The 16,348-nt window shown below is 44.1% G+C and overlaps 1 protein-coding gene across 1 annotated transcript; it reads right to left on the minus strand.

Moving 5' to 3' along the window:
* Positions 1-1,287: 1,287 nt before the first annotated feature.
* Positions 1,288-16,114, minus strand: CLDN11 (claudin 11). The gene is made up of 3 exons (XM_082625110.1): positions 15,723-16,114; positions 12,012-12,176; positions 1,288-2,592 (listed from the first exon to the last, which is right to left on the minus strand). The coding sequence occupies exons 1-3, from the start codon at positions 15,946-15,948 to the stop codon at positions 2,360-2,362; spliced, it is 624 nt and encodes a 207-aa protein (XP_082481236.1). The 5' UTR covers positions 15,949-16,114; the 3' UTR covers positions 1,288-2,359.
* Positions 16,115-16,348: the final 234 nt, after the last annotated feature.

Raw genomic sequence — 16,348 nt, forward strand, 5'->3', positions numbered from 1 at the left:
TAGCTTTTTAATGTGGCCCCTAGAAAATTTTAAGTTATACACGTGGCTCATATTACATTTCTACTGGACAGTGTTGTTCTGGAGGAACAGCTATACCCCTCCCTCCTACCCTCACACTGATAATAAGACCCAACACTGGAGTTATGACCTACAATATGGGATTCCCTAACTAGGTGGGCAACGATCACCTTGGAGAGACTGGGGTATCTCTTCTCCTGCTGTAGGGAAAAGTGGGGCTCCTAAAGCATACCCCCTCATGAGAGAAAGCAAGCAGCAGTCTCAGGGAGGTGGGTGGGTCAGTGAGTGCATGCATCCGTAAGAGGACACTTCTGATTCAAGCCGGTGGTTGTGACGAGGGGGACGGTTGTGGGGACCTAGGGCCTTCCTTGTCCACGCCCCCTGAGAGCCTCCTGCTCTATCCATGTTCCCAATCATTACTCCCTGACAAGTTTTCATGAGGTAGGGAGAGTCCTCCAATATAATCAATCACACCACTTGTGCCCTTACAAGACTGTATCATAACTAAGCAAATATTTTGGTCAACAAGAAGATTATCTTTTCTCCATAGGTAATTTAGAAATAGTTTCCACCAGGTTATAATCTCCTGATGTACACAGATCTCTACAAAAATGACTAGCCCAAGTGGATATTTCCAAAGAGGAAATGTTTGCCAATCATTATACTATCAGCTAATGAAATTAGTATTTTTGGAAAAATACGGCCAAAATAGACTGTAATCTGTTTTTTTAGAGCAGACTTGTAACTTGACAAAGTTTCTGGTATAGAAAACACACATAAATCAATTCAATGTATTTGTCTTTGTTCAAAATTACCAAACATATACATACATATGTTTGAACGAAATACATTTAGATATTATGACCTAAAGATCCAATAAAATGGGATTGTTTTATAGTTCCCTTTATACCTAGCCAATTCCTTTACTAAGCACTCAACATAGATAAAGGAGTTTAACTGTGTGATACTTGGCACTTGATATTGATGGCTGCCTATTTATATATGACTTAAAGAAGCCATAACATCCCCACTTAAGAGACCTAGAGAGCATCTAGGTTACATTTTTACTACCACACATTACCACCACAATACAGCGAATAAAATATAACTTTTCAATTATTCATGGCAGTGCAGAATGACTTGTTTTTGAATCCCTGACCAGGTTCCCTATAAATTACTAGTAGAGATTAATGAAAAAATTTTCAATTGATGAATGAATACCTCTGGATACAACAGAATATTAAAGGCCAGTTTTGCAGACAGTCCGTTACTTTATTGCACAGATTTCATTTAAAGAACAAAATGCACCATCAATGTTTGGAGAGTTTGGGGTCTCAGATACTGATACACCATCAGTGTTTGCACCCAGAAAGCCAAATTCAACAGTACAATTTTTGTTAAACAATATCGCTTCAAGGCAGCTAACAGAATGAAAATAGAGAGAAATGGGGAAAAGCTTCTAAAATGTGTTAAATTGAAGCACATGCAAGTGTAGGATTCAAAACTACATCATACAAACCTGGAAATCAAAAACGTTTTGTGGAATGTCAGTTAGAGTTATACTCACTTGTACTGTTACTTATGGTATCATTAAAGTCTATTTGGTTCATTTCCTTCATACTGATGAATTGAGAATTTCAGGAAAACCATGGTTATAAAAATGAGCAATCTTGAAAAAGTATGTACAGATAAATGTAAAATCACAAACTAAAAAATATCTCCACCCCTTGCCCTCAACTTACAAAAGGGAAACTTTCCCATGGAGGGAAAGTTCCACAATTCCCCTCCCTTCCCCACCCCATGTTCCCAATTCTATCTTTTTCTATTGGTTATAACTAAGTGACCTTGGAGCTGACAGAGGAGGGAGGGAACAGAGAGGCATGTTTATGAGGCTCCCATTGTCATCTGTAACACTTTGAAAGTGTCTTTTATTTCTCTCCCCACACCCAACTCAGCAATGTTTGCAAGATATTTAAAAGTTAAAGAGAGAGGGAAATTTTTTTCCCATATATATGTGTATACATATATATATATATATATATACATATATATATATATATATATATATATATATATATGACAAAGGAATGCCCCCAGAAAACAGCTAATAGTGGGCAAAACCATGGAAAAAATGTGTGGCATCTGAGCTAAAGATTTCTCTTAAGGCAACAAAAGGAGAGGGGGTGTTAAGACTACAAAATGCCAGACAGGATGCTTTTCTAGACCTTTGGCTTTGGAGCCTGGCAGAGGGGTGGGCTTCCCACCCCCTCACTGTGGCAAGCAAACCTAGGGCCATGGGCCCAGCATCTATAGCACCTCCATGGGTAGGCTGGTAGCTCTCTTATACATGGGCGCTCTTGGCATGAGTGGGGGAACTGGAGCCCGAAGAGTAGTAGAAACGGTTTTCACCAAACGACTGGGCATCTCCGGCGCAGCAGATGATGACACAGCCACCCACAAGGCACAGCATAGCACCGATCCAGCCCGCGTACAGGGAGTAGCCAAAGCTCACGATGGTGGTCTCACGGTGGGCGCACACAGGAAACCAGATGGTGGCGACCATGGCACAGAGAGCTGGGGAGACATGGAGAGGGCTGTGACTGGGCATCCCCATCACACACCAGCAGCGGGCAGGCTCCCCTTCACCCCACATACGCACCCCTCTGGCTTCCAACCAACTCCCCAAACTCAATACACTCAGTTCTGCTCCCGCAGGGGCAATCTGAACCTAAAGGTTTGAATCTATGGAATAAGCTGATCAAAAGCTTGTACCAAACTGCTAGGTCCTTATTTTTTCAACAGGTGATGGAGACAAAAGAACTCTGATGTAAAAACCTAGAAATACATCATTTAAGTCCAAAAAATATGTATTTGTATTTATTTATATATCTTGACTTTATATACCTATAATTATAATTCTACTCTTACACCTACCTAATTGCATTATAATTCTCTCTTTACATGTCTACTTCCCATTCCAAGTTCTGAGTTCCTTGAAGGCAGGGCCCATGTCTTATGTTTGTAAAGTCAGAGTTTAGCTCAGTACAAAGCACAGAGTATGTGCTCAATGTATACCAGTTGAATGACTGGATGACCTGAGCTATTCGAAAATGAGAAACAAGACAGTGTCCACTCCAATTTCCACTCTATTCTTTCAGTTTGGTCAATTCATAGTACAAAGACCGGAAGAAGCTATGAAAATTCTCTTGCTGTGGTGAATACTGCCAGACCTCAGTGGAGTATCGGCGAAGAGTCTGAGTTTGTATTGTGCTGCTTCACAGTCACAAAATCTCCATACACACATGAACAGTTCTCAGAGTAAAAGAAGTTACCCATTCAAGGGTTGTGACCCATCACAACAAATGTCATCACCATAAGAAATAGCCTCTACATCATTTAGTTCTTCACCTCCTCCCAAGCAAAGTAACAAAACAGGGCAGGCATGGGCTTCCCTGGTGGCGCAGTGGTTGAGAGTCCGCCTGCCAATGCAGGGGACACAGGTTCGTGCCCGGTCCGGGAAGATCCCACATGCCACGGAGCGGCTGGGCCTGTGAGCCATGGCCGCTGAGCCTGTGTGTCTGGAGCCTGTGCTCCGCAATGGGAGAGGCCACAACAGTGAGAGGCCCGCGTACTGCAAAAAAAAAAAAAAAAAAAAAAAAAAACAGGGCAGGCAGGAGCCTATAAAGACTTGACAAAACATTTTAAACCTCTACACTAGCACTGTCAAATAGGGTAGCTACAAGCTACATGGGCTATTGAACATTTATGAGGCTAGTGAGACTGAAAACCAAATTTTGAATTTTAATTAATTTAAATTTAAATGAACACATGTAGCTAGTGGCTAATGTACTACACGACAACGCTCTAGACAAAGTAACTCCCTTCTTCTTTTGGTATCATCTGATCTCTCACAACTACAGCAGGACAGAAATTTTAGTTAAAGATGTAGGTTGGGATGGCACATTAAAGTTGACAGACCAAAAAGTAATAATAATAATAAGGTTTCTAATTGTTAGTCAAAAAGCCTTTGATAAATTCACTTCAGGGCACTGCACTGTTTGCTACAAGGGGTACCCTTGTCACTTTCAACTCAGAAAGCTTTTTTCTGCTCATACAGAGTAATTTTCTAACTTACTTCTATGTCCACAGAGAAAAAAATGTAATTTTTCTTTAACATAGCACTCAAATCTAACAGCCCTGTACATTAGTTCTAAACTGAAGAAAAGATTTAAGTCTTACCCATTTTGAAAGACCTTTTAGACTATCTCATTGCACTTGTGTAGCTTGTAACATAGGGTTTTGTTGACAACACACTAAGCCCATCCCCACAAGGTGTGTATAGATATATATAAATAGATGTGATTCCTGTCCTAAAAAAGTATAGATCCCAGTTGGAAGTCAGAAGTAAGAAAGTGAATTTGGGGGCTTTGAATTGCTCCAACTGGCTTTCTAACAGTTTAAATTCATTCCATTAACTGTGAACTATTCATATATTTAAGCAGTTTATATATTGATAGATTATCTAAGAAGCTAAAATCTATCCATATGTTAATAGCTTCACTTAAAGAGTAAAGCACCATCATGCCAGCTTCTGTAATGTTTTTATATGCGATACCATAAGAAGATGTATTTTCCTTCTGTGAATAGAGTATTCTCAAGAACACCAGTTGATCTGGTTGATGGAACCTTCCCTTTCCAACGCAGGGCTTTGAATACTTAAGGTACAATTTTTTTCTTTCTCTTCCTCTGGCCACAGATTCCAAATCTGGCACTCTTGGAGAACTGCTTGGCTATTGTCATAGTTATACTCTCAGTGAGGCACAGAGAAAAGCCTTTTCTCTATCATGAAAGGGGCACAAGCTTTTTCTAGAGTGTTTGAGCCAGAAAGAATTGCTCTAGATTCTTCATATCAAGACACAATCCTGCTACACACCCCTAGATGCCAAAAAGGGGCATTCGTTCTGATACAGGAAAAAACAGCAACCTAGCAAGGGCTTCCAAACACCCAAGCTTGATTAGAGGGAAAGGTGGGGAGGGAAAAGCCGAATTCCATAGGGGAAAAAAAAAAAGATTTGATTCCCAGTTGATTTGGTTCAATCCAATTGATCTTTCCTATAAACTATTAACTGGATTCAAAACAAGTTATGGTTCAAATTAAGTTTTATGTTTTTCAATTACTTTGTATTTATATATACCACACACACACTCACACACACACAAACAAAAGCATTCTCCACATTTCATTTAAACCTCACTTAACTTGCAGGTTGGTTTAGATTTTATAGAATAAGATTTAAAAGTTGCCTCTAATTTCACTGAACTCTTTCCCTTTTCCTAAGCAAAGTAATAAAGCTAGGTTATCTTCACGTAGGGAAAGAATCAGGCTCGCTATTCAAAAGTAATTATCAGTCTTGATTTTGAATGTTTTAGAGATTTTGTTAGATTTTATTCCTATATAATTCACTAGAAAAGGAAAAATCATAAAAATGTCTGAACATTTAAATAATGAACTTATAGGACTGGGTGAGTGAATGGGTGGATGGATGGACAGACAGATGGAGAGATGAGAGGTAGATTCATTTCTAGTCTATTCTCCACCTCATCCACACCAAAACTGACTTCCAAAATTATAAAACTTTAATGTGACTTTAACACACTCAAAGCTACAAGCTCATGATTTACCTCATTAAAGATTTCCTTCTTTTACAATCCATGCAAAACAAGGCAAATGAGCACCAGCAGGCTCTTTATTTCCTAGTAGATAATTGAACTCTGGGTGGAATTCCTGTGGCTCTCAAAGATGGACCACATCAAAAACCACTAGAAGATGACAGACTGCCACACAACATAAAGGGAATGAGAGGTTCACTGTGACCTTCAACTGAACTCACAATGAAGAATGTTTAAAAACTAAAAAAGGAGTTTACTCAATTTCAGCATGGTTTGAAGGGAAAGGGGATTTACTGATTTACTAGTTTTAATCAGTAAAGTTAAAAATGCAAGTCATATCATACTCAACTAAAAGATGTGACACATTAATAGAACTGGCAGTAATTTTTGGCTTTCTTAAAGACATAGGAGGCCTGCTAGAATTATTGCTATTTGCAGAGACACACACACATACAAAGAGTTTGTAATGATTCTCTCCATATTTGGGGAAAATAAAGAAAATGTTTTTCTTAAAAAGTCACAGTTACCCATAAGGTAAAGAACATTGAAGGAAGATAAAGGGAATTTTCATTTCTTTTTATGTCATCAGAATTTATTTTTAAATTAAGTCTCTAAAAATAGGACAGGGGCAATTTTAACACTTAGATTTTTCAATTTGTTTCTCCTCTTCTACCTTCAGAAGATGCAACAGTTACCTGCACAAGAGGAAAAAAATTCTGCCACTTGTGGGGGACTAGAAAGTGAAAATTAGGAATATCTTCATCTGAAAAAAACAAAAGAAGGAGAAGGGGAGAAGAAAGCTTCACTGTGTAGATGTAGATTCATCTGGACTTGGTCCTCTCACAAGCAGAATTCCTTGCTCTTCATAGAATAAAATTGTTTGCCCTTTTTGATAAATTTCAAATAATTTAATACAGTCAGTTCTTTAGTTGATAGGAAATATCCTTATTAAAAGTTAGCAATGATCGTGATGTAGCCAAACACAGAAAATATTTGGGAAGGCAGTTTAAGAGGAATGAAATGTAAGTGTAGCTTTTCATCTATTTAGGGATTAGATGACACAGGGTGATACATGATACATGGAGTTAAATAAATGTGATGAAGTTGAATAAAATTGGTACAGGTGTGTTTGGCTTTGGAGGTAACAACTTAGAGAGAGAGAGAGACGGACAGACAGACAAAGAAGCCCAGAAAGACAGAAGAGCAGCAGACCCTGACATTTCTTCCTTCCTCCAATGAACACCTCTGTTTTCAGGCTTTGTCACTTTCAGTATTAAGCATTGAAAGAAATTTTAAAGGCATAATTTCCAGCACAAAGCAATATTTTCATTAAAATAACTTAAATTACTCTGACTTACATTAGTAATACTGGAAAAAATCTTCCTTGATCTGATATCTGAGATTTGCTTCAAAAAAATCTGGGGAAGGCTTCCCTGGTGGCGCAGTGGTTGAGGGTCCGCCTGCCGATGCAGGGGACACGGGTTTGTGCCCCGGTCTGGGAGGATCCCACATGCCGCGGAGCGTCTGGGTCCGTGAGCCATGGCCACTGAGCCTGCGTGTCCGGAGCCTGTGCTCCACAGCGGGAGAGGCCACAGCAGTGAGAGGCCCGCGTACCGCAAACAAACAAACAAACAAACAAACAAAAAATCTGGGGACTGGGAGAAAAGTAGACGTACAGAGACGAAGCAGATTGAATGTGAGTTGATCATTATTGGGAATGAGTTTGGGTTCACAGGGGTTCATTACACTAGCCTCTACTTTTGTGTATGTTTCCAATTTTCCACAACACCTTTTTTTAAAATCCCCTTCCATTTAACATTTTACAGTGCACCGAACGCCATCTTCCGCAATTGCTGCTATTATGTCATACGATCTAACTAGCAATTCACTTTAGCTTTTCACAAAGAAGCCAGCTAACTCAAGACAACAAGTAATCAGATTTCTAACTAGCTGTTGGTTGGAGTCATATGTATTTGTTGTTTCCTTATAATTTGAAACCAGAAAATTTTTTGTCTTTCCTTTTTTCATTTGTCACTGTCTAAATTTTGACTTAAGAAAACAGCTGCCAAAGGACACAGGCCTCTATGCAATGACTTTTATGAAGATCTAACATTTACAACAATCATCAAGTCAATGGAACATTTGAGTACATTATTTTCCTGGCCTGCTTTCAGCACTTTTTTCTCTTTATTTCTATTCCACACATCGTTATCTCTTTTTTTCCTACAACATTTTTTAAAAGCCAACTTCGTGGTTATTTGTTAATTTTTTAAAAAACACTGAAGTTAGAGACAGAAAAGACCTCATAAAGCAGTTAATTCCTCCAATTTTACTAATAAGGTCATTTTAAGCCACAACCATACTAAGATGCTACATCCTTTCTTCTACCCACATGAAATTTGATTTAGATTAGGAACTTTGTGTAAAGTTAATGAGTTTGAAAGAAGACTTTTTCTATTATCTCAATACTCCGGGATTAAGGGCATCACTGTTTATTTCACACCCAAGGATTCCCAATCCCCCTAGGACATCCGATTCTCTGTGTGTGACAAGCTCAATTTTTCCCACATTTGCATATACCCTTTATTTTACGGCACTTTCATTATTAGCCTATAAGTTCCAAGTTGAAAACTTTTTTCCAATACAAATAGGATTCCTGAGGCCATACTTTTTAAAAGGAGGAGAGAAGACAAAGGATTCCACTTAGGAAGGAAAATACATTTCCTTTCCTTCCATTCCCTACCCCATCTCCCCAAGAAACACCCAAATCAAGTACTTTGTAACTTATAGTGAGATGAGAATTAGACTGAATCAGAACTAAGCTTGAGCATTTTCAGTTGGGTAGCTTATCATGACTTTTCATAATGGAATAAGTCAAAAACTCAAACTATTGATCCCTACACTCTGGTTTTTACAAAGTAAGCAAAGAAAATATTTCCATTAGACCAGGATGTGACCTGGTGTTTCCAGGAACAGTTCGTCATCTCTCCTTACCAGTTTCACGTGTGGAGATGACCCTGCAGAAATCAGATGTGATGGAAGGAATACCCAGTTGCCTTCTAGGTTAGCTCTCTATTTCCTCTAAACAACATCTATAAAATAGCAACCAGTTGTTGAGCACCTACTAGGCGCCAGACACCATGCATGCTAAATAACTTGCATACATCATTTCACTATTCTTACCAACCTCAGAAGCAGGCAGTATTGTCCCCATTTTATATAAAGCCTCAGAGACATTAAGTAACTGGCCCCATTCACACAGCTGGAAAGCGGTAGGTCCAAGATTTAGTACAGTTGGTCTGACTCCACATAATAAGATGAAGCATCTCAGGGCATAGGTACCTCTTGCCTCAGCAGGGGCTCTAGAAAAGCCATAGGTTAGAATTAGATTTGCCTCTGCTCCGTCCTGGATCTGAGGCACCTGCTGCTCTTTGAACTACTCATCTGGCTTAAGAAGTCGGCAGCATCAGGCGCCCATTCCTTCCCCCCACAGCAGGAACCAAATCCTCACAACACTGAACTCAGACTCCTGAGAAGATAAGCTGTTGTACCACAGACATAATTTTTTTTAAGCTTTCTGAAAAATAATGAAAGGTTTTCAGAGTCAGGAAGAATTGATTTTAATTAAAAGTGCTTACAGTTTTCATCCCAAGATTAGCTTTGACACCATTTCCGGTTCCCAGGCTCCCACACCCCAGTGTGCCTGGCCCCCGTTGGAAGGGGACCACACCTCAACTGGAGCACCTCTGGTGACCCCTAGGACAGAAGCCCATCCTGAGCCACACAAAGGGAGGCTTCACTCTCTCTTGTTCCTCCCACCCACTGCCCAGCAGGGGAAACAAGGCACTCGGGCTCCCTGCCGAGAACACCTAGGGGAGGCCAGCAGATGCCACACTTGAGACAATGAGCTTTACATTTCCAGATCAAGCAAGCAAGCGAGCTCGTTCCAGTCTAAACAACATCCAACCCAAAGGCAAGCTGCGACCCACTGAGAAACAAATCCAGGCAGGAGCCATCAAAGAGGACGCAAGTACCACTGGAGATGCAAGGCTACAAGAGGGCAAGGAGCAGTGCCCTCATCCCATCCTTACAGCGAGTGGCCAGAAAGGGGCAGCCTCCCTGGGGGAAGGGGTGTCAGATCACTCAATGCCCCCTCCATCGTCTCCCTCTGGGAAGCAAACAAGGACTGAGAAGCTCACACCCATACCTGCCCATCCCTCTCACTCTCCTCTCTATGATTCTGTCTGCATCCACCAACCCACTTGAAAAAGATGAAGAAAAACAGTATTTAATTCGTCTAGGAAGTTTCAAACAACGGGTTGTTATTTTTTAATAATCATTATATTCAACTGGACAATTAAGTTGTTTTCAGGGGTTTTTAAAATACCAATTTGTCTCTATGACTTTGCTTTTATATCTTTATTTTCTACAGGGTTTGGGTTTGGGGTTTTCTCATGTATTCTCTTACTTGTGGATATTCCGTGACTCTCATATGGAAGGCTAGGATTTCTAAAGATGAACACTCAACACAACGGACTCATCCTTTGGTTTTGGGATCCTCAGAGCTAAAGAGAAATCCTTCTGAGGCTTCTGTAAGAATGTGAGGAAAGTTACAAACAACTGCAAATATCTAGGATGAAAAGGGTTTCACCTGGATTCTGCAAACCAGTTTACTCGTAGAGCTTTTGTCTACCTACTGGAAAGGGAGTTCAGATGCAAAGATCTGGGCATCGAAAAGCACTACAAGGAAGGACCCTGTGAGTTGGATGAAGCATGTGATGCTGATTGTGTGTTCCGTGTGGCACTCCCACACAAATTCTTTGTGGCGGGAACCAAAATGTCCATGCCCAAATTCTTCTCTGGAAATTACAGAGGTTTTCTGGTCTTTTCACTCCTATTCACACACACACACACACACACACACACACACACACGCAAGCCCCTCCTCTGAATTCTCCGTGGCTTCACAAGCCTCTAAAAACCTCCATCCCTTTGCAATCAAGGGAAACCTTACCCCTATGTCTCATGTCCCCTCACCTCACCGGTGTCACTGTGGGTGACCATCACTAAGTGGTACTGATCCACACAGAACCCTGGCTCCTTACCTTTCCCCCTCAAACACATGGTCTGATACCAGTTTGGGGATGGGAATTTCCTGTCCCAGGAGAACATGATTTATATCTAACTCATATCCACACCAATGTCTCCTCACAATGTCTCAGGGCACTTGGTGACAAGAGCTGTTGTTCTTAAAATGCATGTCAGAGTGTAGAGCTAGAAGGACCCTCCCTAGGTTGTTAAATCAAGACCCCCGTGTGCAGGTGTAATCAGGAACACTGAACAAGCACATGTCGTGTCCTTGGCCTGAGCTGTCCCTCTCTCCAATCCATGACCTGACCACCTTCTATCCAACTCTCAAAATTCATCGCTAGGGTCCTCTGCTCTGGAAAACTCCTCCAATCTGGATCAGGTGCCTTCCTATGTGTATGCACAGCCTGTGTACCTTTTTTAGGTGAGCAAGCACACCAAGTACATCAAGATGTCCAAGGACACTCAAAGCAGAGACTACCTTCTTTTCTCCAATATCCCCAGTGCCTACCATAGTGCCTGGCACTCAGCAGATGCTCAGTGAATGCCTACTGAATAAAAGATGGAATCATCACCTAGTGATCTACTACCCTCAGCATCTTACTTTTATCTTGCCCTCCTCTTTCTCTGGTCTTTCTTTATATGTTAACTGAAGTTCTCAATCCTGGTTGCACTCAAGAGTCACCTGGGAAGCTTTCAAAAAATATCTTTGCCTGGTCTAATGCCCAGAAATTCTGACTCAATGGACCTGCAGTGGGACCTGGACACAGGTGTTTCCAAAAAGGGATTCTATCGTGAAGCCTGAGTGGAGAGCTGCCCTGTAACTCTCTTCTGCCTTCTGTTCTCTCTCTTAGGTATACCCTCAAAATCCTTTTTGTTTGTTTTTTTACACTTTTTTTTTTCCTTGGTGGCGCCAAACGGCCTGTGGGATCTCAGTTCCTGGACCAGGGATTGAACCTGCACCCCCTGCAATGGACGTGCAAAGCCCTAACCACTGGACAGCCAAGGAAGTCCCTTAACTTACTTTTATGTTCAGTGACTCCCACAGACATTACTTATCCCTCTGCATCAACCGCCCAAGAAACATAAAGGGATACACATTGTGGGGGGCTTTTCCCCCAGTGGATTCACATGCCTTCCTTGCACACGTCTCTTGAACTCGATGAAGCATCAGCAAGACCCGAGATTCTTCAGGTTTGCTGGGAGCTGGGGTGCTCTACAGAAAGCTGTCTTACCCAGCAGAATGAGCATGACGCCAGCCAGCTGGGCCCGCCTGTACTTGGCCACGCCAGGCTCCTGGCCCATTCGGATGAAGGGGAGAACCGTCAGCAGCAAGAGAATGGCCGGCAGACCCAGGACTGAGGCAGCGATCATCAGGGCTCGGCAAGCCTGCACGTAGCCTGGGAACAAGAGTGCAGACAGGGTGGGGGTTAGGCCACGGGTCCCCTTGAATCCTCAATCCTGCCTCACGGGAATTCAGCACCATCTGCCTTCCTCCCTCTTGTCCCACTCCAGGACATATGTTAAATGTTGTCCAAGATCACTTTGCATGTTCAACTTTTAAAGGGATTCAGTGACAAAAAAAGGAAGGTTGGGGGCTGGAGAGACTGAATGGGGATCCCTGGTTTAGACCACTCATCCAAGCTTCCGAGATGAAGAGGCCAAGAGTACAATTACACTGTTACATCACCTTGTGAAAAATTCAGATTAAAATTCAAATCTTTGAAGAATTCTTCTGTGATGGTCTGTGTTGATCCCAGCCTGCTGTTGATATGCTCTACCTGTGTGACCTTGGGCAAGTGTCTTGACACTTTCCTCACCTATAGAGTAAAAATAATAATAGTACCTACATCTCTCCAATGGAATTCAACTAAGATTAAATTCGTTAATTCATGAAGTGCTCAGAACAGTGCCTAGCACAGGCTAAGTACTCCAAAAAGGGTCAGCTATTATTACTGGTATTCCTAATATTACTCTGTGTCAAGGCAGTACTTTTATCTCCAGGTGTACTAGGTGATTTTGTCCCTTAACCATGTGCTTTTAATTCACATTGTGTATAAACAGTATGTGGCCCTAACTAGACTAAGCTGAGGCTCAGGCTTCCTCTCTTGATATCTCCCCAGATACTGCTTGCTCATGAATCCTGTCCCCTATAGATGGTCAGGCTCCATCTCCTGCCTCCCCGACTGGGCCCTGGGCATGCTTCCACAATGGTCCACTTTCCATAAAGGCATCTCTCCAGTCCCAGGGATTCCTAGAAGACAGACACCTGCCTTGGTCTTCATGGAGTTAACACAGTGCCCACAATAGATGATGTAAACATACAATTATGAATGAAGGAATTAACGAGTTGAATAATAAGAGTGGAGCAAAGCTACCTGAACTTTATACTGTCAAATAAAATGCCAGGTAACTACTTTATTAAGAAACAGATTATAATATGTGCAATATTTATGTAAAATAAATCTGACAAGATGCTGGGAGAATATGATACAATTAAATGTATCGTTTCTCACTAAAACACTCTCCCTCCTTCAAAAAAAGGGGGTGGGGGAGTTGTAACTCTCCCTCTTGACTCAGAGGAAAGTAGAGCTAGTGACGTGGGGGAAGCAGAGTTAATGGCAAACCCCAAAACAAGCCCCAGCTTCTGCCTCATGTGCCAGGACCCTCACACTAAATGTGGCCAGCCTACCTGTGCACCAAGACCCAACTGCAAGATTGCCTCTTAGCAAGATTTGTTTTGCCAGAATTCAGACTCCACAAGGACACACTCCCAACAATCGTCCAACTCAGTTTCTTCCGAATTAAGAGCAATCAATCAATCAAGTATCTGTTGACTTGAAGACCCCCAGAAAGGAGCCATAGGAGGTCTGAGGCAAGACCTCTGACCTCAGTCCTAAGCCCCTGCGACTGGTCAGAGAACCAGGGCTGGCATAAAGGAGAGTCAGCTAGCCACCCGGATTCTGAAATTCATGGCACAGTCTGTGAACATGCTAGGTGCCAAGGCCACATTTGAGAATCTAAAGATGGAGACTGAGATCTGTCCTTGTGCCCACCTACTGTGTGAGGGAGGGGACCACAGGAAGGAGTAGGCCCTCCCTAAAATGTACTCCATCTGTAGGATGGTCTATGTTCTCTAAAAATAAACCACTTGTCACTGAATGCTCAGCAAACTTAATTTCAGGAGGAAGGAAGCAGAGAGTCATTTTATGCTTCAAGTCAGATTCTTAAAAATACCATGCCCGGCTTTTAATAAAAAATATAGCTACCATTTATGGAGCCTCTACTACATCTAAGGAGGCTTACACTTCTCATCTCATTTAATCCCCAAAACAACTCTGAAAGATAGGCGGTTGGTTTCATTTTAATTTTTAAAAGAAGACAACTGGGGTTCACAGAGGTTAGGAACGTGTCCCAAATCACTCGGATTGTGAGCACTGCATCCCAGAGTCTGGCCCAGGTCTACCAACGGCAGCTTTAACTGAAGGTGGGTCCACATCTGGGTTCCCCAGACCTCTGTCATTCTGAAAGTCCAAAATGGAGGGCAGGACTGGCACGCACTGTGCGTACCTGCTGTGTGTCAGGGGCAGTGCCAAGTACAGGGGAAGATGCAAAGAGGGTAGGATGCTAGCTATATCTTTGAGGAATTTAAAATGTGGTAGGTGAACTTGGCTCACAAACAATGAACAGAAAAGTCGAAACGTGCACTGACGGGGATAGGGGTCAAATACCAGGGTGGCAAGGAGGAAGGGCGGATAGATTCCGACAAGGACCTGGAAATAGGAAGCACTTGAGGTGAGGCTTAAAGGGGGGCAGTCTTCGGGAGCGAAAGGCTCATCCAGGAGAAGGCCAAAGCCAAAGCCTCCCAGACTGGCGGCGGCCTCGGGGCCAGTTACTCCGGCAGACTGCCCAGTTACTCCACTTGTTAAGGAAACTGGGATAGGCCTTTAAAGGCGCACCATCCTCAAAGGCTAGCAAGACAGTCGTTCTTAGGCCTGGGCCGGGATAAGCCATGATTCCGAGCAGAAAACCTGAAGGGGCTCCGGAGACCTTGTCAATCATCCAACTGGCTCGAGGTTTAAATCTGAATTGAAACTTGCCCAGAATTTTTCAACGGGGCAGCAAGTTAAGATTCGGCACCGGCTGGCGTCGGGGAAGGTGGAAACTAGGCAACTCTTCCCTCCCCTCCCCACTCTGAGGCACAGCCGTAGGGGAGGGGGCGACCCGCGGAGGTGCGCCTTTTCCCAAAGTGAATGGGCCCTCCCAGGGGCGCCCGTTCTTCCCTCTCCGACCCCAGGGTGCGGAGACTGGGAGGGGAGTCTCGGCAGGCCCGAGGACCGACGCCCTTCACTGCGGGGGCAAGGGGTGGGGGAAATGGGACAGGCCCCGGGGCCTGTGGGAACCGACTGCGCGCAGGTAGGAGGGCCCTAACTTGGCCAGGACACCTCGGCCGTCCCACAAGGACTGGGAAACTCAGCCTGCGCCTGTTCGGATAGCTGGAATGCTTTTGTTTCTCTCTTTCCTCCTCCAGCCTCTGCGGGTGGATTCTAACAGGGAAAGCAGGGCGCCTGCAGGAGGAGGCCGGGGGATGAAGTGCTTCTGATCCACCCACAGTGGGAGCACGCGGCAGGTGAGGCTACGGTAATTAACACGTACGGAGTTCCAACTATGTGTCTCTGTCTCAGTTCATTACCTTCTCAGGGTGACCCGGCCAGTGGCCACCACTGTCATCCCAAATTCCAGATACGAAAACTGAAGCTGAGAGAGGTTAAGTTCAGGGCTACCTAATTCCTCCTCAACAAAGTAGGACGGAAGGTGTCAAAAGATGCCCCAAAGTCTTCAAGCCCCCAAATGATTCTGTGAACGCTGCCTAATGCTCCCCTCCCCCGTCTGCCCGGAAGGAAAGGGTTTATTTAGGACAGCCACTTGCAAGGCAGGGTCCTTACCCGGCAGGATGAGAATGTCCACCAGGGGCTTGCAGTGGTACAGCCCCGTGGCCAGGACGCAGTCGGCCCACAGCCCCTTGGAGCCCAGCTCGTCCAGCTTGCGGCAGGTGGGGATAGTGTAGCCGCAGGTCACCACCCAGTCATTGGTGGACGTGGTGACGATGATGCCGATCCAGCCCACGAAGCTCGTGACGAAACCCACTATCTGCAGGCATGTAGCCACCATCGTGGCCGCCCTGGAGTCCCTGCGCCTCGCCCCTCACTAGCTGTGCCCGCGCCCGGGCTCGACGGCGCCTGGCCCGGTCCTCCTTCTCCCGCGCTGGCGAGCCGCTGGCCTGCGACGGCGAGATGCGGGATGCTGGAGGAAGCGGGAAGCCACGAGACGCAGCGAGCCCAGCTGCACGACGGGCGCGCGGCGAGGACAGCAGCGCGGCTGGGCAGCGCGTCCCCGCCCCCCTCTTTAAACCCCGCAGACCCGGCCGGCGAGCTCCAATCCGCGACGGCCCCGGGTCCAGCAGGCCAATTGCCGGGCGGGGTCAGGAGTGGGATGTGGAGGGAAGCGGAGTTAGGGAGGGGGTGATCCCGCCGCCCCGCCGGCGAGCGTCGCACGGTGAGTGTTGGAAATA

This window comes from Mesoplodon mirus (genome assembly GCF_964341445.2).
Source record: "Mesoplodon mirus genome assembly, chromosome: 6".
Classification (NCBI taxonomy): Eukaryota; Metazoa; Chordata; class Mammalia; order Artiodactyla; family Ziphiidae; genus Mesoplodon; species Mesoplodon mirus.

Excerpts from the sequence above, each read along its gene's own strand:
- CLDN11 (XM_082625110.1), bottom strand. The coding sequence starts at position 15,948 with ATGGTGGCTACATGCCTGCAGATAGTGGGTTTCGTCACGAGCTTCGTG. Across the intron at positions 12,177-15,722 it reads GGACATTCTCATCCTGCCGG|GCTACGTGCAGGCTTGCCGA; the intron begins GTAAGGACCCTG and ends TCTTGTTCCCAG. Across the intron at positions 2,593-12,011 it reads CGTCATGCTCATTCTGCTGG|CTCTCTGTGCCATGGTCGCC; the intron begins GTAAGACAGCTT and ends ATGTCTCCCCAG.